Source organism: Desmodus rotundus, chromosome 10 (assembly GCF_022682495.2).
Source record: "Desmodus rotundus isolate HL8 chromosome 10, HLdesRot8A.1, whole genome shotgun sequence".
In the NCBI taxonomy this organism is placed as follows: Eukaryota; Metazoa; Chordata; class Mammalia; order Chiroptera; family Phyllostomidae; genus Desmodus; species Desmodus rotundus.
Genome location: NC_071396.1, coordinates 58,641,567 through 58,666,077, shown reverse-complemented (window position 1 = coordinate 58,666,077; position 24,511 = coordinate 58,641,567). Strand labels below are relative to the sequence as shown.

General features: G+C 45.8%; 1 protein-coding gene across 3 annotated transcripts in view; it reads right to left on the bottom strand.

Annotated features, from left to right (window-relative positions):
- Window positions 1–4,112: 4,112 nt before the first annotated feature.
- Window positions 4,113–24,511, bottom strand: part of MGLL (monoglyceride lipase) — a 189,489-nt gene continuing 169,090 nt past the window's right edge. For all 3 annotated transcript variants that reach the window (XM_024580373.3, XM_024580375.3, XM_024580372.3), the window contains 2 exons: window positions 9,705–9,920; window positions 4,113–7,200 (listed from right to left, as the gene is read on the bottom strand). In XM_024580373.3, the coding sequence (XP_024436141.1) occupies window positions 7,075–7,200; window positions 9,705–9,920 (342 nt within the window). In that variant the 3' untranslated portion in view covers window positions 4,113–7,074. The remainder of the gene's footprint in view (window positions 7,201–9,704; window positions 9,921–24,511) is intronic.

The following is a 24,511-nucleotide window of genomic DNA, read 5'->3' as shown; positions in this document are numbered from 1 at the left end:
TTCTTTTAAAAAAAATTATTTTATTGTCGTTCAATTACACTGTCTACATTTCCCCCCCACCACTCCTCCCAACCCCAGCCAAACCCATCTCCCTCCCTTGCTTCCACACTTACCCTTGGTTTTGTCCATGTGTCCTTTATAGTAGTTCCTGAAAACCCTTCCCCCCATTGTTCCCTCTCCCCACCCCTCTGGCTATTGTTAGATTGTTCTTAATTTCAATGTCTCTGGTTATATCTTGTTTGCTTTTTTCTTTTATTGATTAGGAATATAACTTCTTTAGAGAAAGATTTTTTTAAGCCAGCCATGTCCATTGTTCTTGAGCATCTAGGCTAATGCACCTTTGAGATGCCTGAAGACATAACCACCTTTAGCAAAGCACATAATCTTGTTGACTATCCTGTAATCCAATCCCCATCTTGCTTTCCCCCACCTTCCAGTAATCTACCTTACTTTATTTCTTAATTTCAAATGCATAAAAGAAGCTGCAAAACTGTTATTCTCAAGAACATTTGAGATCTTATTCTGGTGCATAGGTCTTCAGTTTGACCCATACTCAAAAATTCTCTACAGGTTTGGATTTTTTTTTCATCGACACTTACCTACAGAGCTTTTTAAAGATAGATGTGTGTTCTTTATGTTCTCTCTCAATTCCTTGACCCTCAAACTTAGTTGATCACAAAACCTTGTTGATTTTACCTCTTTTTTTCCTTTATTTTATTTTTTTAATTTTAATTTTTTATTGTTATTCAGTTAGTTGTGTGCCTTTTCTCCCCATCCCTCCACCCCCCCAGCTGAACCCCCCTCCCTCCCCCACCTCCACCCTCCCCCTTGATTTTGTCCATGTGTCCTTTATAGTAGTTCCTGTAATCCCCTCTCCTCATTGTCCCCTCCCCACTCCCCCCTGACCATTGCACCCCAATGTTCATAGCAGCACAATTTACAATAGCCAAGTACTGGAAGCAACCTAAGTGCCCATCAGCAAACAAGTGGATACAAAAACTATGGTATATTTACACAATGGAATTCTACACAGCAGAGAGAAAGAAGGAGCTTATACCCTTTGCCACAGCATGGATGGAACTGGAGAGCATTATGCTAAGTGAAATAAACCAGGCAGTGAGGGACAAATACCATATGATCTCACCTTTAACTGGAACATAATCAATAGGAGAAAAAAGGAAACAAAATATAACCAGAGACATTGAAGTTAAGATTTTACCTCTTTAGGAGTTGCTGCTCAGTCTCCCCTTTTCTGTACTCACTGCCACAAGGCCCTGCCTCACATGCAGCCCATTTTCACTGCCTTGTTGGCATCTTCCAGGCAGATACTGAGCCTGGGTCTCTCCTTGGAAGCCTCAGAGTTCACTCTTCATTCATGGGGATAGCCTGATGGCTGTCCCTGATATCTGAGCCCTTTTTCATGGGCACCTGGCATATTTACCAACCTTCTTTGCACCAAGTTCTAGATGTGACCTGAAGTACTAGATGTGATCTGTGCTTTATTCCTTCAAAGGCACACTCATGCCTGCCCCCTTCCTTTCTTCCTCTCTGGTTGGCTGGAATAAGGATGCAGTGGCAAGAGCTAGAGCAACCATTTTGGATGATGGGTTGGAAGCCTCATGCTCCAGACTCCATGTTCAGGAGGGTGAAAGATGGGAAGTGAAAAGAAGTGGGTTGCCTCCTCCCTGCCAGCCTCCATCTTGGTCATGGCTGTGTCCTCTGTCTGAACCCCCAGCCTGACAAGTGCCACTCCTCTCACAGGGCAGTGCTCTCTGTGTTCAGTGACATGCCCTCCAGCCACAGCTCCCTGCTGTGACCTGAGACAGGATATTAAGAAACTAAGAAAATTCCCTGGCAAGTGGAATAGGGTAACTGAGATAGCTGCACACAATGGCTGAGCAATTTACAGCCAGATACAAAAGGTCACCTCCCTAGAGATAATATCTAGGTCTCAGTTGTGTTTCAGCTCTAGGCCCAGAAAATCAGCAAAACCAGGTAGGCTATACCAGATCAAACTGCAGTGACTAAAGACCCCCTGCCACTGACCAATCAGAGGAGACCATGACCCTGAAAGGGCACACCTGGAGTACTGATGAATATTATACTGAAACCCTTCCCTGAGACCTTCCTTAAGATTCCTTCCTGAAAAAAAGAGATAAAAGCCTCAAGACAAAGGACCCAACAAGAGCGTGTGTGATCTTCCTGTGAGTAGCACCTGGAGCCATACCTTTTCCTTCCTTCTCCCCGCTACCCACACCCCACAATTCTCTCTTCACAAGGCAATGAGCAGCTGGCAGCTCATCTTAGGCTCATCCCCTGAACCTGTCCTCCAGACCCCTTTTCTCTGACTTCCTAGTGAGCTAAGGCACCCCAGCCTAGGCTCTCTTGTTGCTTCTTCTATGTTAAGCCCTTCTCACCACCCTCAGCAGGCCCAAGAGAAAATGTATTAATAAAACTCTTACTTATCCACTTTCATCTCACTGATCTGTAATTCTTTACTGTGTTGGTGAGAAGAAACGAGCCTCCAGTAACACACATACCCCATAGGTTCCCTTCACCACACTGTCCTTGTTCGGGTGCTGCTGAGGGTACCCTAGGTTTCCTCCACTCATCCTGAAAGTCCCAGTTCTGAGACCAACCTCCACCCTCAAGTCTTGCCTTCAGCCCCCTTGAGCTCCCCACTCCCACTTATTTTCCTATTTTCCCACAGGGCTGCCTTTGGAGAGCATGCTAGCCTGCTAGACTGGCCCCACTGTGTGCTCTCATTTCTTGACCCTCCACTGTTAGGTGCTGGAGTGGCAGGTTTGTGTCTCTCTATCTTCATTCTGTGGGGCAGTCCCAGGCCCAGGCATGGTACCTGGCAAGCACATCAAGGATGCTCAGTGGGGATCTTCGATAGTACCAAATGCTCATGTGAGGCGGGGAACGCCAGGTTTGATCAGGCTCAGGGTAGAATTTGGTTAGGTGTAAGAAGAAAGGGAGGGCCTAAGTGGGGCAGATTGTCCTTCAGGTACACAACCATTGGAGGGTCCTCTGTACAGAGGGAAGGCCCAACTTCAGCCATGCCCACAGAACCCGTTCCATGTGTGTAGAGCCCAGTGGAGAACAAATATGTGGGGAACTCTTTCAGAAGTGACTGAGAATTTCAAGACAGCAATAGCAGAGCAATAAACAAAACACGGGGGCCTTTCTAAGCATGGGCCCCTGAGCAACTGACTACACAGGTTGCATATGCATGAAATAGATCCAAGTGCCAAGCTCAGTGCTTGTCTCAGAGATGGCATTTGTCCATTTCTCCTTCCCTCCCTCCCTTCTCTATACCCCCTCTCTTATTTACTCATTCACTTTCTCTCTCCCTCCCACCTTCCCTCCCATACTCACTGGACAGGCATTTTGTCGGGGATCCCCTGGAAATCAGACAGAGAGCTAATGCAAGGACATACACTCCTGCAGCTTATTCCAATGGTGGGGACAGAGAGCTATTGGGTAGACAAGCAGAACAGGAGGCAGCTCACTAGAGGAGGAGAAGGCAGGGCAGGGTCTGGTTTGGTGGAGTGACTTTAAACAGAGTGGTCAGGAAAGGCTTCATGAATAATGTGGCAAAGGACATGGGAGAAAGGACAAAGGCAGGGTGACCAGCTATCAGGCCAGAGGGAAATCGAAGCAGAGGTGACAGGATTTACTGCTGGGCAAGTGTAAGTGTGGGACCAAGATGAGTGGAGTATGCTGTCCAGAGCTTTGGCCTGACCAGCAGGAGAGCCGGGGTACCCTGTGCTGAGATGAATGAGGCACAGATGGAGTTGGTGTGGCAGTGAAGATCAGAGCTTGTTTCTAGAGATGTTCAGGTATCCATGTGGCACTGTGGAGGAAGCAGTTTGTCCAGAGCTGGGGCGGCCCTGCTCCTCTGGTATGCAGGGTGGCCGAGTATGCAATGTAACAGAATGTATGCACAATGTGCTCCTGGGGCAGAAGTCTCTGAGTGTATAGGACAGAAAGTCAAGTCCACACACATGGGTTTGTATCAAATGACTGGCTCAGCACAGGCTCTCAGTTCTGCTCTCTCTGTAGGGCCTGTTATAGTCTTGGATTAGGCAGACAGACAGATAACACCATTCAAAAAACATCTGGTTTATTAGGATTAGCTGTGGCATATTGCTTCTTTTAATAGTTCTGAACTGATACATGTTTCCCCACTAACATTATACATTTAGGTGTGTGTTGAGCTGCAGTGACAATAGCAAACAGGTGAATTGTTTAGAAAATCACTGTGATCCTAATGGGTTTGTGTTAGCAGTGGTGAGAAAAAGAAAAAATCTTGCTACAGGGTGCTGAGCAGAGCCAGGTGGGTGTCCAGAGCACCTTTATGTGCTCTTGCCATGATGCCCAGTGTCTCCCCTGGAAACTGAGGGGGAAGCTAGGGTCTGTGCTGGGTGGAAGGGAGGCTGCCCATTCCCTGCAAAAGAACGGGGTCCTTTGGGATTGGGACCCTCCCCCCGCCCCCCCCCACACACACACACACTGGCTACAAGTGACATCTTTGCCTAGAAAGATTTTCAGGCATGAAACCCATTTCTGTATGGGCCAGTATGACCTCTGGGGTACAGGGAGAGGTGTGTTCACATCAGTGCTTGGGTATAGTATCCTGTTGTGTTCATCCCTCCAGGTGAGTTTGGATCAGCTGTGTCTCCAGGGTCTCCTCCCTGGCTAGCCTATGCCCTCCTCTCACCTCTTTCAAGGCCAGGCTGTGTGTGAGACCTACTGTCCCTTCCAAACCCAGTTCCTCTGTCCTGCCTGCTCCCATGGCACCACTTTGAAGCTCCAGATGTCAGTGCAGAGCTGTCAACTTTGAGAATGAACTCAATTGGAGACCCACACAGTTTACCTGGAGTACCTCAGGTAAGACTTCAGACACAGCTGTCTGGCTCCTGTGCTCACTCCTCATTCATTTCAAATATTTTTTTTCTTTTTTATACAGGCAATTCTTTAACAGATGTGTAAATGTTATTGAATTTGTCTCTGTAAGAACATTCATATAAATAAATTCATGCATCTAAAAGATTCATGGTTAAACCATGTGCCTGATATTTAATTTGGGAAATGGTATTGCGGTCACCTGCTTATGGGAGAGGTAGAGCAGGGATAGAGTGGGTGGGAGATCTGGGGACTTTATGGGACATGAGCTGTCATAGCTCTGGCAAGAATTCCAGGTCTGGGCTCAGGGGTGTTTTGGGGGTTTGGGAGTTTGCAATGTAGTTTCTGCTTTTCCTTAGCTGAGGAGCACAAACATTCACATGGCTGCCCAGCTTAACAGACACCCACCTTGTCTCTCAGTGCATTTCCTACATTTTTCTCCCTCAAAGAGAAGCCAGAGGAATAAGACAGGGCAATGGAAGCCACTCTCTGTGGGGGAACTGGGGCCCTTCCCCCAGGGGTAGGTACTTGGGTACTTTGCCTCTCCTGAGGGGCAGCAGCATGAGAACAGAAACCTGGGCCCTGGGCAAGCAGGCATGATCCAAGTGCCTGTTGGAAGGGGGCCAATTCTAGCTCTACCATGGTGTAGGCCGGTCCCTGGAGAGAGGGCAGAGATGGGTCCCCTTTTTGAGGACTGGAAAAAGCCCTAGAAGAATAAGATGTGGGTAAAGGGCAGCAGTTCTGCTGCTAAAGGAAGAGGAGTAAGAGACCCAACTCCTAGAGTCAGAGGCCCTGGCAGGGAATCTGTTGCCTCTTCTCTGTAGCCTGGAGCTCCTGCCTACACCTTCCATGGGAGTCAACACTCAGCAACTGCCCCCCAGTGGCTCCTGCTACCACGTGGTCATAGTTATTCAAAGTCTGATTGAAAGTGAAGGTATTCCCAAAGTGGGCAGTGATTTTTGTTTATTGCTGGCGCTGAATGAGGGCCACGGGTGGGCTTTGGCACCTGAGAAAGGCTGGTCAGGCACTGCGGGGTCTCGGCTAGGAAAGGTCTAGGAAAGGTTGGCCCTATCATCTAGCCTCACCTGCCCACCTGGCTGCAGGGCCACTGAGTCGGGACTCCCTTCTCCTGCCACCAGAGGTGGCTGTGCTGCCAGTGCTGAGCTCTCAGGACAGTTATGGGCCCAGACAGATGGGGACCAGGGAGAAGCCTGACACTGCCACTGGTGGTGCTCAGGGCCTTGCCTCAGGGGCTGTGCATTGATGCCTTTATCTCAGAGTTCCCAGGCCAGCTTTTCCCACGCCTGTGCAGAGGGATCAGACATTTGTGCCTCCAAGCCCCCTTGGGCCCACCCACCCACTCAACCACCTACCCAAATAGTGTCTGCTTTAGAATATTCATTATATATTAGACATTCCCTGTTCAATACAATTGTCCTCTCATAGTGTCAGGTAAAATGAGTCATGGAAGAAAAGGCAGCCCTGGAATACACAGCTCTCAATGGGCAGCTTCAGGCTCCCTGAAGGGGAAGAAGGGAGAGTAGGGTATCCTGCCAACTTCTCTCTCTCTGGGCCACCTCAAAGCCCCATTCTCACTGACAAAGTGTTGACAGGGGTCACAGGGTGGGACTATGTATTCTGAGGAAGTTCCAGTCATTTTCTGGGACTCAGAGGGCACATAAATCTTCCCTGGGAAGCTGATGTCAACCACCTTATCAAATCACAGCCAGAGAAAGGCCAGACTGAGATGAATGGGGGCGGAGGGGTTGGGGGGACTAGAGAGGTGGGCAGGAGGGGGACTCCTCCAATTATTGCAGCCAGGTGTCCCAGAACACCAAGAATTCCTGGGAACCTTGCAGGAGCTAGGAAAGGCAGAGCAGAGCCTCTGCTGTGTTTTAAGGACATTCCAGCACATTTCATCTCTGGAAAACTGCCTGTGTCTCTTCTCTGTTTTTACATAAACTGTCTATCCCTTAAGGTAGGTCCAGGGATGGACAACTTAATGTAAGACAAGTATGTCCTTTTTTCTTTAGTAAATTATGCTAGGTATTCCTCCAATTTGTGATTTTTTTTTCCCTTTTGCAAGCCACATCCAAGTGGTCAGCGTCTGCCCTTCCTCTGCCCATTTCCCCAACTGTGGGATTGCCTGGCTGGACAGTGTACTTAGGGTAGGGACCCTGTTCTCGCTGCTGCTGTCCTTTGAGAAATCCACATGTTTATTTCATGGAAGACGGAGTTGGTTACTTCAGGAAGCTCTTTGTGGAGAACGTGGTAGGCACCTTCGTAAATCTGGAATTAGGAGAAAGAGGAAATCAGGGCTATAGGAAACTACAGGTGCAGGATGGGAGGCCATAGGCAGCAGCTGGAATCCCCCAGATTCTCCCCCTGTCCCCAGGACTCCTGTCTTTATGGTACCAATGCCTTTTGATCAGATAATGGCTCAAAAAAATTAAAATGTCCCAATATGTTCTAGCACTTCCTTTCTTAAGTCAAGACATACTTTCCATTTACTCTGCTTCTCTCTCCAGCTGTGGACCTGGTCTGTGCCTCCATCTCAAAACTTTGATTTCCATTTACTGTCTTCACTTACTTGCCTTCCACTTGGACCTCAGTTGATCCCAGTCTATTTTCACTCCCACCAACCCATAGCAACTGTTCTTGGCAGGGGTTCCAATGACCTTCAGTCACCGTAGCCAGGGAACACTTGCTCTCATACTATCTGTCTTCCCAACATCATTTGAAAGCTGTTAACCTTCTAGAAATACTTTCCTCTTGTGGTTTCTTTCAATTCTTTTCCCAAATTTCCAATGGACTCTCTGATAGGTATCTCAAAATGGAACTCCCTGTGTCACCCATCTTGGGGTAGAGGTCATAGTCTCCTCACTGATGCAGGCCCAAGCTCAGGATTCATCCTTAATCACTTGATCACTATAGTCACTCTCTCTCTAGGTCTGGCCAGGCTGTCCCCTGCCTTCACCACCACCACCTCAGGCGAAGCCCATCCTCTTGGCTTAGGTGACACCACCATCTTCTCATCTGGTGTCCTTGCCCCCATTCTTGTCTCTACATAGCAGCTAAGGAATGCTTTGAGAACTAGAGTTGGAGCATATTGCTCTCTAGCTCAGAACACTCTGGTGGCTTTTTCATAGCACTAAGAGAAAAATTCCAGACTCCTCCTCTGCTGCCAGGTCCCTCTGTCACATAACATCCTCACCCTGTTCAGCACACTTCCACTGCACTGATCTCCTGGTTGCTTGCATACACCAGTATTTTTACAACTCAGGTCTTTGCAATTGCCTTTCCCTTTGTCTGGAATGTTCTTCCACTGCTCTAGTCACTGTTAGCTCTTAGGCCTGCCTGCCTATCTGAAGTAGGTGCTTTGCTTTTTGTCTGGTCCCTCTGTCCGCACCTCCTACTTAACTTCCTTCAGGACATTGACCCTCTTCATCATCATCATCCTGTCTGGTTATTTGTTTGTTGCTCATCTGCTAGGATGGACTTCTTGGGAGGGTTGAGACTTTGCTTGTCTAGTTCTCTGGTGCTGGCACAAAGTCAATGGGCAGTGAACACTTGGATTGAATAAAGAAATGGATAAATGGAGAATGAATAAACAGATGAGCGCTCTGTATGGCCTTCTTTTGCAGGACCACCAAGGTTCCATTCCAGGAAAGGAAATGATCTGTGAGGTGCCTTCACCCAAACTACAAAGTGCTCATGGCATTTATACTTTCCAGCATTGTAAGAGCCAATCTTCCTTTTTCTCCTTCTTTCTGTTCATCTGGGAGTCTATATCTTGTAGATGGTATGGGCCAGGGTCTGCAATGCATAATGGTGTGAGGGGAGCACTTGAAAGTTTGCAAAGACATAAAAGTCTCTGTCAGTACAGTAGGGAATGGAGAGGGTTAGTGTGCATGGGTCAGAAGGTATGATTTTGAATCCTGACCCTACTGCTCAGTAAGTGTGTGATCTGTAATGAGTTGCCTGCTCTCTTTGTAACTTAGCAGGAAATGGCTCTGGACTCAGGGCTTCCATGGATCCACTGCATAGGTGTTAATGGCTTAATTTGGGGACACATCCATTCATTCTTACACTGAGGCTGTGCTCTGCCCAATTGACCACAGATAGCTGCCTTCAGGGTCAACTGACAAGTGCATAGTAAGTGCTTCTCCTCCTCCCATTACCCCAGCTGGAGCTCTTCCCAGTTCAGACAAACAAAAACAGGAATATTGGGACATCCAAACCACATCTCTAAAGGCCCTTTAATTAGTCTATTGCAGTCTGTATGTCTGACAAGCCATGTGGCTAAGCCACAGGTGACATCCCCTGTTGCAGATTCACTTGCAGACCAGACCCTGCCATGTCCCACTGCACCAGTACACCCACAGCCTTTGGCAGTGGTGGCTGGTCCCAAGCTGCTGCAGCAAACCAACCTGCAGGGAGGCTGGGTGGCCACAGGCCTTTGGACCTTGGACATGGAAAAGTGGGACACAAAATCTTGGAGACCTTTCTTTGCTTGGTGCCCTGTTGCAGGTTTTTTTCTTGACCAGGACATCTTCTGAGTGTTCTCTCTTTTTCCCTTTTAAGCTTATTCATGTGAACAGTCAGCTAATGGCTTGTGTTCTTGCTTAGAATTAACAACTGCCTTGTATTCCTGGTACTTATTTCCCAGCAGGGCCAGGCTGGTCCCATTTCAAGATGCCTCTCCTGGGAGTGGCCTTTGGGGTTCTGGGAAGATGTGCCCAAAAGGATACCACCTTCCCAACCTTGGGGAAGTGAGGGGGTTAAGTGTTCACCTTGAGTGTCTTGTCCTGGCTTTTGGCAGATTCCATGAGCAAGTAGGCCCCTTTGCTGTCGCACAGGCGGTCAGCAGAGCCCTGGAGCAGGAGGAAGGGCAAGGTCAGCTTGGGGAGGGCCCGCTCCACCCTTGAGACAGCATTGAGCAGCTGGATGCCAAAGCACACTTTCAGTCCTGCTCGGCAGATGAGGGGGTCCGTGTTATAAAGGTCGACCTGAGGGAAAAAAAGAGAGAGGGTTCTGTTGCTTCATGGGTAGGGGAACTTTTCTATTTTCTTTTAGCTCTTCCTTCTTCTCTATGAATCCTCGCCCAAGGATATGTTTATTGATTTGAGAGAGAGAGAAGGAAGAAATGAAGAGAGGGAGAGAGAGAGAGAGAAGTAGATATGTGAGAGAAAAACATTGATCAGTTGCCTCTCGTATACGCTTCAACAAGGGATCGAAACTGCAAAGAGGTATATGTCCTGACAAGGGATTGAACCTGCAGCCCAGGTATGTGCCCTGACTGGGAATTGTACCTGCAATAATGTTTTGTGGGTTTTTTTTGGTGTATGAGACAACGCTCTAACCAACTGAAGCATCCAGCCAGGGCTGTTAGCTCTTCCTTCTGCTTTGGCCTGAAGAGCTGATTCCATTCAGTCAGCCTGTTTGGGGTGTAGGTGCCAAGAGCCAGCAGAATGGCCAGCCCTTCCCTAACCCAGACCTACACTACTTTTGATGCCTCTCTTCACAGGCTTTGTTCTATGCATTCTACATTCATACATGTGTCTGTAGACAGTTTCAAGTGTTAATCCCTATATTTTTATATAGGCAGCATTGTATTATTTATATAATATTTCACTAAGGAATAGCTCTGAAGATATTTTAGTGTTAGTCATCTGAATTTTGCTTTTTCTAAGTCTGTCTCCCCTTACTTAGCGTCCACCTGGTAGAAGTGGGTGAGGGGCACACACAAGATACAGGGGCAATGGGGCCATGGTAGAAGGTATGGGGCTGGTTGGAGTTGCTCCTGAGTCACTTTGGCAGGGCACTACCCCATGGGCTTCCAGAGGAGCAAAGTCCAGGGCAGGTCTGGTCTGTGGTGGGCTCTAGCCTCCATGTCCTCTGGGCTACAGAAGACTGCCTGTCATTCTGACAGGGATGTCTGCTGCTTCTCTAGGGGACATGCCCAGAGGCTGGGTCCTCCCTCCTTAGTCATGAAATTGCCCAGGACCTAACTCTGACACTCTCCCTGCTTATGGCTCAGAACCCAACCCAGATTTTCATGGGGATACCCTGATACCTTGTCTTTGTTCTCCCAGGCTTCACTCCTCCTGCCTTAAGAGAACAGTGAGTTGTCTGTCCACTGTGGCCCAAGATGGGGCATTGCCCCCACAAAATCTGGGTGAGAAGTATCTCAGGTCCATATGGGTGGGTGTGAGGCCACAACCATCCCTTATCTCATTTCCATCATCCTTGCTAGTGGATTCTCAACTGACTGGAGAAGTGCCACATGGTTTTAATACTGGGTAAGGGAGCAGAGGGGCCATGGGGACAAGGAACACAGGGACAGCTGGAAGGAAATGTGCTTCCAGCTGTACTGTGTGAGGCTGCCACCGTGTCCACTGTGTTCCAATCTGAGTCTGCAAGGGCAGGGGCTACACCGCTCTTATGTTACCACCCCTATAGGACTTGGCTAGAATCCAGATTCATGCCAAAATGGAACAAGCTATTCTGGGTCATCCCTGCCACCCCTGATTCCTCTGGTGCTGGGGACAGAGCAGGCAAATCAGACCTTTGTGGAAAGCCACATGAGATGGTTTAGCCACTTCTTGCAGCTGAGCTAGTGTGAATCCTGCAGGGCCAGGCTATTTGTTTGGGGACTGAGGGGACAAGAGACTGGCAGGGGTAATGCATAGGCAGTACACAGCCATAGCAGTTGCTTATCCAGGGGTTGCAAGGAGCCCTGTTTGGGAGGAGAGCCTGCACTTGGAGTCTGTCAAGAACTGAGGCTAACAACAAGAGCAACACCACTGATTGGACTTATACTTTGTACCTGGCACAGTGCCAGGGCATCACGTGCAAGATCTTATTTAGTGAAAAGAAATAAGAATAGCTACTACTTCTGAGCTCTTTCTTTCTATGTGCATGCACTAAGTGTTTAACCTGATTAACCTGTCTGAGGAATGGCTCTTATTATCCCTGTTTTGTAAATGAGGAACCTGCCTATTATGCATTACCCAGTTCCTGTTCTCCCCTATAGAACCCTGAAAGTTTCATTTGGAACGCAAGCATCCAGAGTAAAGACTACATTTCCCAGGATCCCTTGCAGTTAGGTGTGGTCATGTGACCACATTCTGGACAATGGGAAGTGAGCAGCAGTGCTGTGCACTCCTTTTTGTCAAATGCTTGTCCTATTTATTTCCTTCCTCCCACCTATCAGGACATAGCAGAGTAGGGAGGCAGATGAGGCTACAGGGACAAGAGCTGTACTCCAGAAACAGTGAGCAACAAAATGCATTGGAGCTTGTGGGGTTGGTGACACTGAGAAGTCACTGTGCAGGGAAATAAGCTTCTCCCCTGTTTAAGTCCCCATTATTGAGGTCTGGGTCTCTGCAGGCTGGCAGCCCTGCTAACAGCACTCCATTCTATGCTGCTGGGCCCTGTTGCAGGGAATATGTCCTTAGGAGTGCACAGGGCCAGAGTCCATTAGACCACCACTTTCCTGAAATGGCCTGCCACCTTGCCCTGCTGACCCAAGACATCCTGGCCACATGAGGCCCCTTGGGGAGTCTGTTCCAGGGTCTAATTGCTCTGCCGGCCCAATTGGTTTCCTGCTTTTGGCTTCATTTTCCTTGTCCTGATCACGTAGTCCCTGTTTACACAATGGCTGATTCTGGGCCTGGGGAAGGAGTTAACAAATATGTTGGGGAAAGGGCAGTCCCCTGATGTGAGCCACAGCTGGGGCAAAAGGTGAGGGACAGAGGAAAAGTGGAGTTTGGAGCAAAAGGGAGAGCCATACCTAATGGGGAAACAGACTTAGAAGGCCCAAATCCTCCCCTCAAGTAACCATTCTGGCCCTATCGCAGTGGTCTTTGCTTACTTTAAAGCTAAAGGTGACAAAATGAGAGAAATGGAGAATAGAAATGTGGTTATCAGATGGGGCAGGGGGAAGTAGGTGTGCTATACAAGGGCAACATGAGGGATCTTTGTGGTGATAGGACATTCTGTGGTTTGGCTATACTGATGTCAGTTTCCTGGTTGTGATGTTGTCCTATGCTTTTGTAAGATGGCAACATTGAGGGGAACTGGGTAAAGAGTCCATTGGATTCCTCTCTGAATCACTATTACATCAAAACAAAAAGTTTAATTTAAAAACATATAACAAAGACCCATCTTTGGCAATATCTCTCATACCCCCATTCACCCCATTTTTTATTACAGTTGTTCCTGTCAGCTAGGGACATGTTAGTTGGAGGCTGTGGGTCCAGGTTCAAGTGACCACATCTTTGCTTCAGATAACTGACCTCTGGGGGTGCCTCCACTGGCTGAGATTTGAAGTCTTTTATCTTGGGAGGAGCGGTCAACTGACAATATGAAGGAAACCAGAAGAGTGAGGAACACCATCCCTGATACTTTCCAGCCATGATCTGGGCATGGTTCCTAAACTTGGTTGGCTAATTTGTGAAATGGGGGTGATAGTAGAAATGCTTCAGAGGACTCTAGGGAGATTCAAAGAGATGATGTAGATACAGTGTCAAGCTCAGGGTCTGGCCTCATAGCGAGGTTAATGATGTGTGGGGTGCATCTGAACCTGACACTGGGAACAAGAGGAGGAGAGCCACTCCACACTGGAGGCCTCCTTCCCTTGGAGATCCTGAATCACATAACCTTAGGTGAAGCCTTATTCCTTCTGAGACCTCAAATGTTCCTCTTGGGTTTTAAGTTTCACAGGTTGTGAATAATTTCCTGGCCTCCTGTGTATTTTAGCAATCCTATAGTACCTTCACTGTTTTCTACAGCTCTGAGAGCTCCCAGAAAGATTGAACTTGCCAGCCAGAAACATGCCAGCTGGGCTTCTGATATTGAACACTGTCTCTCTGTGGGAAAGAAACTGCCCTAAAATACAGTGAATACAGCTACAATCTACAGCTGGGAGTTGTCTTAACTTGGTTGAGCAAAATCTAGGCACCAACCCTACAGTCAAATCCCTTGACCTATTTTTTAAAAAGTTGTTCTGTGATGGAATGCAAAATTACATGTTTAATTAAACTAATATTTAAAATAACAAACACATTGAGCCCTTAATTTTGTACCAGGTGCTGTGTCAAGCACCTGTACTTGTACTTGCTCATTGAATCTTCATGGGAACTCATTGTAGGTACAACTGTTATTATCACCATTTTACACACTAGAAGAGTGCCTCAGAGAGGCTAGGTGATCCACCCAAGGTTATACCATAAAAGGTGGAACTAGGATAAGAACCTAGGCAGTTGGGCTCCACAGTCAGCATTTTAAACCACTCATTATGCCATGCTACCTGTCTAGAGAAGAGAAAGTAAAGGTGAGTCCTGTGGACTCATAGGATAGCCCGGAGCCGTGGAGGTGGCACTCCTCAGAAAAGAAAGGAATGGGTCCTTTGTGAGGACATAAACATCTAGGCCTCACAGATAGTGAAATGACTTGGTATTTCCCACAGGTTGCCACCCTTCACAGAGGGGGATGGGAGCACCCTTCTAAACACAGGCAGGCAAGTGCCCTCCTCAGATGACATTGTTTACCACTTCACGGAGAAATATAGCCCAGCAAGTCTAATCTGCATTTTCCCTTCAGGTACCTACATGTGTCTACAACTGGGTGTTCCTGACCCTCCTTTCCTCTAATACCCTCCCTTTTCCTATGGAAGCCTCACTCTTCCATCTGTGCTTTAGAGCCCATCCCAGGATTCCCATCTCCCCCCTCCATTGTTTAGATCTTTCTTAATCCACCTATTTTTATCACAGGGAAGTCAGATAGCATTCTCTGACATATTGGAGAGAGTGCACAAGTGATTCTACCCAAGTGACCTCTGTGAAATCTAGAAACCCGTGGGAACCCTACAATGGATGGACATGTCTTTGTGGAGACAATATCTTCATTTCCCACCTTTGTTTTTAATTGCAATTTGTTGTGGAAAGACTTGGATGATACAAAATCCTCTCCTATGAGATAGACAACCTATGAGATACAGATTCAAAACACTGGTAATCAGAATGCTCACAGAATTGATTGAGTTCGGTTGCAGAATGAACCAAGAAATGAAGGCTATACAAAGTGAAATAAAGGAAACTATACAGGGAACCAAAAGTCCCCTGGAAGGAAAGAGAAGAAACCAGAACTCAAAATCAACAATTTGGAATAAAAGGAAGAAATAAATATCCAACCAGAACAGAATAAAGAAACATGAATTCAGAAAAATGAGGAGAGGCTTAGGATCCTCTCTTCATGTGATCCTTTCTCTTGGGTCTGAGCAATTCTCCCCCTAGCTGGCCACCCCCTGCATACTGTGCTCAGATTCTCCCTGGATACCCCTGCCCCTAGGAACCCTGCCATGCATCCCACACACTGCAGGGCCAAATCTAAACTCTTCCTGTGGCTTTCAAGTCCACATAGAGCTCCCTTCTGCTTCCTTCCCACACACTCCTTCCCCTCACATGGCTGTCCCCTCAACCTTGGCTGCCTGTAAACTTTCTCCTCTCTTATGACATTTAGCTCAGTTGTCCCTTCCTCTGGGAAGCCCCCTACCTTCTCCAGGGACACTGTGTGTGCCATCCCTTCGGGGCTCCCACTCCTTTCACATGCTCAGCTTCTGTATCTACAGACTGGGGGCTGCCACTAACATTTCTAGTTTCCAGAATGTACCTTTCCCATGCCCTAACTCCTGTCTGCCAGCAAATACCTGTCTCCTTTCAAGGCCCAGTTCAAGTGTTTCCTCCCATGACAGGTGCCCAGACACTAGTAGTGAAGCTGGTGCCTGTCTCCCCAGGGCTCCTGTGGCTTCGTGGACACTTCTTTAAAAACAGCTGTGATAACAACAGCTGCCATTTACCTAGAGTTCATGCTGTACCAGGCTATACCCTAGGTCCCCAAGGGAACTGAGGATCAGTGACACTGAGTGTGGTCTCCAAGGTTACATAGCAGCACAAAGAGACACAGCTGGAGAGCTGGGTCCAGACTCAGGCCTTTTTGCTCTTCCCTCAAAGCTCTCTGTCTCTTTGTCCTCTGTAACAGAACTGTTGATGTGCCTTTCTCCCCTTCTGTCTATGACCTCAGAAGACAGGGTGACTTATTGGGTGTCCTCGTCTCCATTTTGGGTCCTGGCCCGAAGTGGGAGCTCCACACAAATTTGTTGACTTAACATAATGCCTGCAGAATGGCAAAGGGGAGATAGAACCTCGCCTGACTTGGCAGAAAGTCTGCTTTGTCATTTACCAGGAGGCCTGAACTCCCCCTATGATTGCTGGAGCAGGCACCCAACTTGGATGGCAGAAATTCCCAAGCCAGGCAAGGACCATTAAAAGTAAGGATGACACAATTGAATTTTGGATATAAAGATGATTCACATACATGAATTGCCACTTAATCAAGTGCATGCGACTTACCAAACATTTTTTCCAGGAATTACTTTAAGGGCATGTGATTTACTGAACATTTCTTCTCAAGAATTACTTTTTGCCATTAAGGCTTGAACTCCTGGATATCCTGGTAGGTCATAGGCCTGGGCACGTGGGTACAGGTGGTTTGTGCACACCCACCAGAGGGTGCTAGGACCTCCTTCTGGAGGGCTGAGGGGCTTCACAACCAGAAGTGAGGCAGAAAGTTGACCTCACTTGCTTCTTTGGGATAGAGGCTCCTAGGGTGCAACCCTGGACCCAGACATAAGTCCTGAGTGGTCACCGAGGGAAGAGGAAAGCAGCCATCATATTCTCTACCCAATCACACAAGCCATGGCTACCTTTTGACAGGTCCAGGGATTGAATAAATAATAAGAGATACCAGAAAGAATTACTGGGACTTCTGGCCAAGATGGAGGTGTAGGTAGATATGCTTCACTTCCTTGCACAACCAAAAGGAGGATAAAAACCAATTTAAAAACAAAAAATAACAAGAGCTGATAGAAAAATTGAACTTTGTGGAAGTCTGACAACCCAGGAGTTAAAGAAGAAACATTCATCTAGATTGGTAGGAGGGGCAGAGACAGGCAGCTGGGGTGGAAAGGACTCGAGACAAGGTGGTGACTGGTGGACAGGGAGGGCTAGGCAGCAATTAGCACACTTGACTGTCCCACATTCATATGTGGATAAGCCAGAAGGAACAACTGGGGAGCAAGACAGACTGTGAAACCCAGGGTTCCAGTGTGGGGAAATAAAGCTACAAAGTCTCTGGCTGTAGAATCTGTGGGGGTTGCAGTGATGGGAGAAATGCCCACTCTCACAGGAGAGTATGTTGGAGAGCCTGACAGGATTCTAGAATGTACACAAGCCCATCCGCCCAGGGAATCAGTACCACAAAGGTGCAATTCACTTGTGGGTAGGGGGGAAGTGACTAAAAGCAGGGCGAGAGCCAAGCAAGCAGCATTATTCCCTCTCTGGCCCCTCCCCCACATATAGCAACATAACGGAGCAAACTGGGTTGCCCCACCCTGGTGAATACCTAAGTCTCCTCCCCTTACAATGTAACAGGTGCGCTGGGACAAAGAAATATGGCCCAAATGAAAAAACAGATCAAAACCCCAGAAAAAGAACTAAGCAATGAAGAGATAGGTAACCTATCAGATGCAGAGTTCAAAACACTGTTAATCAGGATGCTCACAGAAATGATTGAATATGGATGCAAAATAAAGGAAGAAGCAAAGGCTATACAAGTGAAATAAAGCAAAATATACAGGGAACCAACAGTGAAGGGAAGGAAACTGGGACTCAAACCAAAGATTTGGAACAGAAGGAAAACAGAAACATTCAGCCAGAACAGAACAAAGAAACAAGAATTCAAAAAAATGAGGAGAGGCTTAGGAACCTCTGGGATAACTTTAAATGTTCCAACATCTGAATCATAGGGGTGCCAGAAGGAGAAGAGGAAGACCAGAAAATAGAAAACTTATTTGAACAAATAAGGGAAACTTATTTGAACAAATGAAGGAAGACTCCCCCAGTCTGGTGAAGGAAATAGGCATGCAAGTCCAGGAAGCGCAGTGAGTCCCAAAGAAGTTGGACCCAAGGAGGAACACACCAAGGCACATCATAATTACATTACCCAAGATTAAAGATGTGGAGAGAATCTTAAAAGCAGCAAGAGAAAAGGAGACAGTTACCTACAAAGGAGTTCCCATAAGACTACCAGCTGATTTCTCAAAAGAAACCTTGCAGGCAAGAAAGGGCTGGAAAGAAGTATTCAAAGTCATGAAAGCCAAGGATCTATATCCCAGATTACTGTATCCAGCAAAGCTATCATTTAGAATGGAAGGGCAGATAAAGTGCTTCCCAGATAAGGTCAAGTTAAAGGAGTTCATCATCACCAAGCCCTTATTATACGAAATGTTAAAGGGACTTATCTAAGAAAAAGAAGATGTCAAAACTATGAACAGTAAAATGACAACAAACTCACAACTATCAACAACTGAACCTAAAGAGAAACAAAAGCAAAAACAAACTAAGCAAACAACTAGAGCAGGAACAGACTCACAGATATGGAGATCACATGGAGGGTTATAAGCTGGGAGGATGAGTGGGGAAAAATGGGAAAAAGGTACAGGAATAAGCATAAATGGTAGGTAGAAAATAGACAGGGGGAGGTTAAGAGTAGTATGGGAAATGGGGAAACCAAAGAACTTGTATGTATGACCAATGGACATGAACTAAGGGGGTTGGGGAATGCGAGAGGGAGAAGGAGTTCAGGGCAGATGTGGATAAAGGGGAGAAAGAATGGGACAACTGTAATAGCATAATCAGTAAAATATACTTAAACATAAAAAAGAAAAAAGAGAATTACTGGGATCTTGCAGAACCACTTTCATAATTGCTGGTCACACACAGCAAGATCATGTGGTCTCAAGTCTTAAAAGTTGTTGAGAACTAAGGAAATCAGAAATATGAACTAGATAGAAAGTAATACAGAATTATTGCTACTCTTTCAAAGTGTGATAATGGTATTGGGTTATATGTATGAAAGCCTTTATCCTGGGTTCTTTCTCTTGAGCAGCAAAGGATGAGTTAAGAATCATGGTGTATGCAACTTACTTTTAAAAAGTTCTGCCCTGGCTGGTGTAGCTCAGTGGGTTGAGCACCAGCCTGAGCCCTGAAGGGTTACCATTTGGATTCCCCATCAGGGCACATGTCTCAGTTCAGGAGAGGTCCCCAGCTGAGGGTGTGTGAGAGGCAACCAATAGATGTTTCTCTCACACATCTATGTTTTCTTCCTCCCTGCCCCTCTCTCTAAAAAAATAAAATAAAATAATATTTTTTAAAGATTCAGCCAAAATAATGTATCCACTTAATGACATTCAACTAGGCAACAAAAGAAAAAATTAGATAAATTGGATCATGCCAAAATGAAAACATTTTGCATATCAAAGAAAAAGCAACCCACGTAATGGGAAAAATATTTGCAAATCACATATCTCATAAGGAGTTTATGTCCACAATATATAAAGAACTTCCACAACTCAACAATTTAAAAAATCAAACAACCTGTTTAAAAAATGGACAAAGTATTTAATAGACTTCCTCCAATGACCAATGGCCAACAAACATGTAAAACAAAGCTCAATATCAGTAATCATTAGGAAAATGCAAATCAAAATGATCAGGCAATCCCAATTCTGTGTATAAACTCAAAGGAAATGAAAGCAAGTTCTTGAAAAGATATTGCACACCCATGTTCACAGAATCATTATTCACAGTTGCCAAGAGGTGGAAGCACCCCAGGTGTCCATCAACGGAATGAATGGATAAAGAAAATGTTCTCTAGCCACACAATGGAATATTATTTAGCCTTGAAAAGGAAGGAAATTCTGACACATGCTACAACATGTATGACCCTAGAGGACATTATGCTTAAAAGATTTAAAAAAGGACAAATACTGTATGATTACACTTATGTGAGGCACCTAGAACAGTCAAACTCATAGAGACAGAAAGCAAAATTGGGGTTGCCAGAGGCTGGGGGAGGGGAGGTGGGGAGACCATGTTTAATGAACACAGAATTTCAGTTTGGGAAGATGGAAAAGTTCTGGAGATGGATGGTGGTGAGGTTGCACAACAATGTGAATATACTTAATGCCACTGAACTGTACACCTAAAAATAATTAAGATGGCAAATCTTATGTTCTGTATATCTTACCACAATAAATTTTAAAAGATTTGAAATCTATATCTATACTGATATTTTCATTTTTAAGCATAGATAAAGTATGGCAGAGTATTTCCAATTGATGAATATTGAAAGGAGTATATGGGTGTGCATTGTATGACCATGTCAACTTTTCTATAGATTTGAAAATTTCCATAGTTAAATTGGAGGGAAGAGCTGGTGACTGACTTTGACCTCTCCTTTACCCACAGTCTCAGCTTTCTCATTTTTTATTTTGATTTACTTTGCCAGGAGGAGCCATACATCCCTTAGGCAGGCTTGTGGCAGGAAGACCCTGTACCCTGTGGTCAGAGGTCTGTTTGGGGCTTGTATCTGGCTCAGCCACTTATTCAAGACTTGGCAAGTCAGGTGCATTGGATCCTCATGTAAATGGGGGCTTAATTCAATGACATCTTTGAGAGAACTTTGCCCAGGCTGTGTTCCTATGTGAACCAAGCCAAGTGTGTAGCCTCCTTCTTCAACCATGCAAAGGTATCTGGATAAAAAGCTTAGCTCAGTCTGCGGGGCAGGGAGAATGCTTCATTCTGTCTTGGGTCAGGCTGGCAGTTGGGATTACCCCTGACAGTCTCTCTACAGAGTCACTGACTTTTCTGTTGCTATTTAAAGTCACTGACTTCAGAGACCTGCCTTGCATTTGCTCAGAGCTGCTTCTTCCAGAGTCAGAGGAGGAGGGCTAGGAGCAGGAAACATCTGGAGGAAGGGGTTAGGAAGATCAACAGACCCCACTTTGCAGGGCACAAGACCAAGGCAGACCCATTTGCCCATATGGAGCTATATACTCCAAGAAATGTTCTAATGACTTGTTATGTTTTCAGGTCATTGGTAAATTATAGCTGCCTCAAACAGACAAATCTCATGTGGGGAGTATGAGATACTGAAACCAACCATCAACTGTAGACACATTTAGGTATTAGATCATAGAATCTGTAGGTATAGGCTTTAATTAAATGTTTTAATTGATTGTCGCATAGCTTATAGCCAAACCCTAAGAAGGTATATTAGCCATGTTCTGAAAGGCTGCCTAAAGCAAGTTCCAGGAGAAGTGTTTAAAATTATACTTTGCTTGAGATAATAGAAAAATATAGTTAGTTAAGCACAAAACAATGATAGCTTAAACAATAGTAATAGTCACAAGATGTCTAATTTCTGCTTTTTGCTTTAGAGATAATGTTAATGATATACAATTATGAGATATTTTTCAGAATCTTGGTTCTTCGACCCAGTACCCTTTGTTCTTACAATATAATTTTGTGTTGTTGATGTGCTGTTTCTTTGTTAGCAGGAAAAGATAATTTCAGGGCCACAAGGAGAATTTATGAGTTTGTTTTGCAGAGGAAAGAACGTCTCCAAGGTAGCTGGGACCAGCTGCTGCTGCCCAGAAGTCTGGCTGCACAAAATGTTATCTGTGACTAAAGAAATACAGACTTCTCTCTCAGTTCCCTAAAATTCTCCCTTTCCCACTCCCTAGTTTAGCTTTTTGAGGTAGACAGATTTGAAAGATCTTGCTCTCTTGTCCTCTGGCTTTGGCCAAATTGAACAAATCTTTCTCTCTCTCCAGCCACTGATGTCTCAATGTTTTGGCTTACTAGTGCATCAGATACACAAACCTGAATTTTGGGAGGTGATTTGGTAACAATATGATTGATGGAGAGTAACAAAATAAAATTGGCTAACCAAACTAGAAACACTGGAAAGTTAATAACCACTTCTTGGAGGGGACTGCTGTGGGAGGCTATGTCCTAGAGACAGAGGGGAAGCTGGGGCCTATCTTTAGCTGTGGTTATAATTAGCAAAAAGAGTCAGTGTGACTGAGCTTTCCAAGACTTGGCAGGAGCCTTCCAGGGCAATGGGCAGAGGTGGCCTAATGTCATGTGGGTGGGAGACCTGCAAGGAACTGGGGAGCTGGGGACCTAATCCTTGACATTGGCACATTTCAAACACTGGGTGGTGTATGGAGTGGCACCTACTTATAGAAATGAAATAAAGTGGGGTTGGTCACTCCTCACAGCTCTTACCATACAGCCTGCCAGCATGCTATAAACAAGCTAGGATACTCCTGGTGGGCATCCCAGAGTATTTATACAGAATAGAGACTTAGTTGTAGAAGACGAAGTACCTCAATACACAAACACTGCATTGTCCCCAGTGGAATGGGTACTGAGAATCACAGCATCTCTTCCTTGCAGCTCACAGGCCAAAGGATGGAGCTCAGAAAGAAAGCAGTGCATTCTTTCGTAACTGTGTGGTTAGTAATGGTGTGATGTGAAGGCAGGCAGGAGACTGAGACAGGCAGGAGTTCTTTATCTTCGAACTCCTACCACCGCCTGCATCATTGGCCGGACGACTATTAAGACCATGCAAGGCTTTTCAGAGTGGCAGGGATTCATCACATTCTGAGGGTGGAATGATTAATATGTCAGTATCCAGTGTTCTGACCAGGGGCTCTAAATGTGTAGACAAACAAAAAATGCTTGAGTAGCAACTTCTTTGTTCCCAGGATTTTAGCCAAGTGCACTTGGCTCAGAGCAGGGAGGTCTGGGCTCAAATCCTTACTTAGTAGCTGTGTGACCTCAGGTAAGTGGCTTGCGTTGTCTGGGCCCAAGCTTCCACAAATGCAAATATTGGTAATAAGACTGCCTTCTTGGAGCTGTGGGAGACAAAAGGGCTGGTTTGACACAGAAGAGGAGTGTAACCATTGTGCATTGGATTGTGCTAAGACAATTACTCCTGGAGGCCACACAGGTCAGTAGAATGTGTATCTGAGGGCTGGCAGTTGTGAAGTGATGCTAGTAAAGGGTGTCATGCTAACAGTCCTGGGTGGGTTGTGAGAGCACTTGCCACAGCAAACCCCAAATAAACATCCTGCTTCTGACATTGGAATGCCAGAACCAGCCTGTTTTCCCAGAGACAGAACTCCAAAGAGTCTGCCACCTTCCACCCCCACAGCCTGTACCCTTCTTCCAAAGGCCTGCTTTTAGTAAGCTTGTTAGGCAAACGTTTCTTTTCTTTTTGAGGCTTTTATAGCTGCAGGGCTCCACAGGAAATATCTTTGCTAAAGATGTGCCTTAAAACACCCCATGTTAGATCTGGGGAGATGCCTTTTCTGAGCACATTTCCCTCTGGATGTTGCTATTTTTAAAGCTCAGCAGAAGGTTCAAAGAGACTCAGGGCTGGACATGTGAGGGGTAAATTCTCTCTGCTGAGGAATGGAAACACTTGCTCCTATTCATTCCAATAGGAGTTCAGCCTTTGTGTTGACCAGCCACCAACCACCTCTCTCTTCAAAGTCTTCCAAGCGAGGACATTTATTAGTGTTTCTAAAGAATCACTCCATTTACCTGACCAGTCAGAAACCTGATACATGAAGAGATGCAACCCAGTATCCCGGGAGAGCCTGTGTGCTGTATTTTCACACCAGACTCTTACATATGTTTAAAGTCTTCAGTGGAATTTTCCATCATTTCGAAAATGAAATAAAAATTCTGAGAGTTGCTACTTTTAAACAGAGGGCTTGGAATATTTTATTATCTCTTTTTTTCTCTCTTTATCCATATACTTTCAGATGGTGAGATAAATGACTCAGATTTGCACCTGGATGTTTCCTCTCAGATCTCAAAGCGAGCTCCCTGCCTTTCTATTAACCCATTGTTGTCCTAGCACAGCTGCTGTAAAAATAATTAGTTTTACTAGAGATTGCACATTTGAGCCAGAGCCATTGTTGGGGATGCCAACAGTTGGAGAAGCCACTGCCCCACACTGACTCCCATCACAAAGTGAATCCTGCACACAGAGCAATGGCCCCCAGGCACAGGCTGCATGGATCAGTAATTATAAAACAAGCAAAACAGCTTAATGATCATAAATACTAGCTGGAAGCAGGCACTTAACCATGGGCTTTGAATCAAATGGGTTCAAATCCCAGCTCTGCCCTTGACTGATCATGCAGCCATGGATGTTATTTATTTAACATCTGAGCCTCAGTTTCCTAATCTGCGAAATGAGGTTAATGTTGGTTTCATTCATGTCAGGCTCAAACTAAACAGCATGTGTTTTGCCTTCAGTTTTTCTGGGTCCTAAAGTTGTACATTTTTTTTTCTCTACTCAAATATTCTTTGACCCTGTTGGGTCACATTTAGCCCCAAGATGTGAATTTGAGAGGCACTCTATGTATTAAAAATAGATTAAATTAAAATTGAATGTAGATGACTTGAGTGGAGCTGATACCCTCTGGCTCCCCACAGACCCCACCACTCCCTAGAGCCTCTTACCAGCTTGATTCATAAGGAGCTGCTGACCCTGGAAGCCTGGGAGTTTTGATCCCTGATAACGAATATCTCTCTCCTACATATTAGGGATGGTTTGCATTTAATTGCCTACTCTCTAAGTGACTCAGAGTGCCAGGAGATCAACTGTTTAAAAA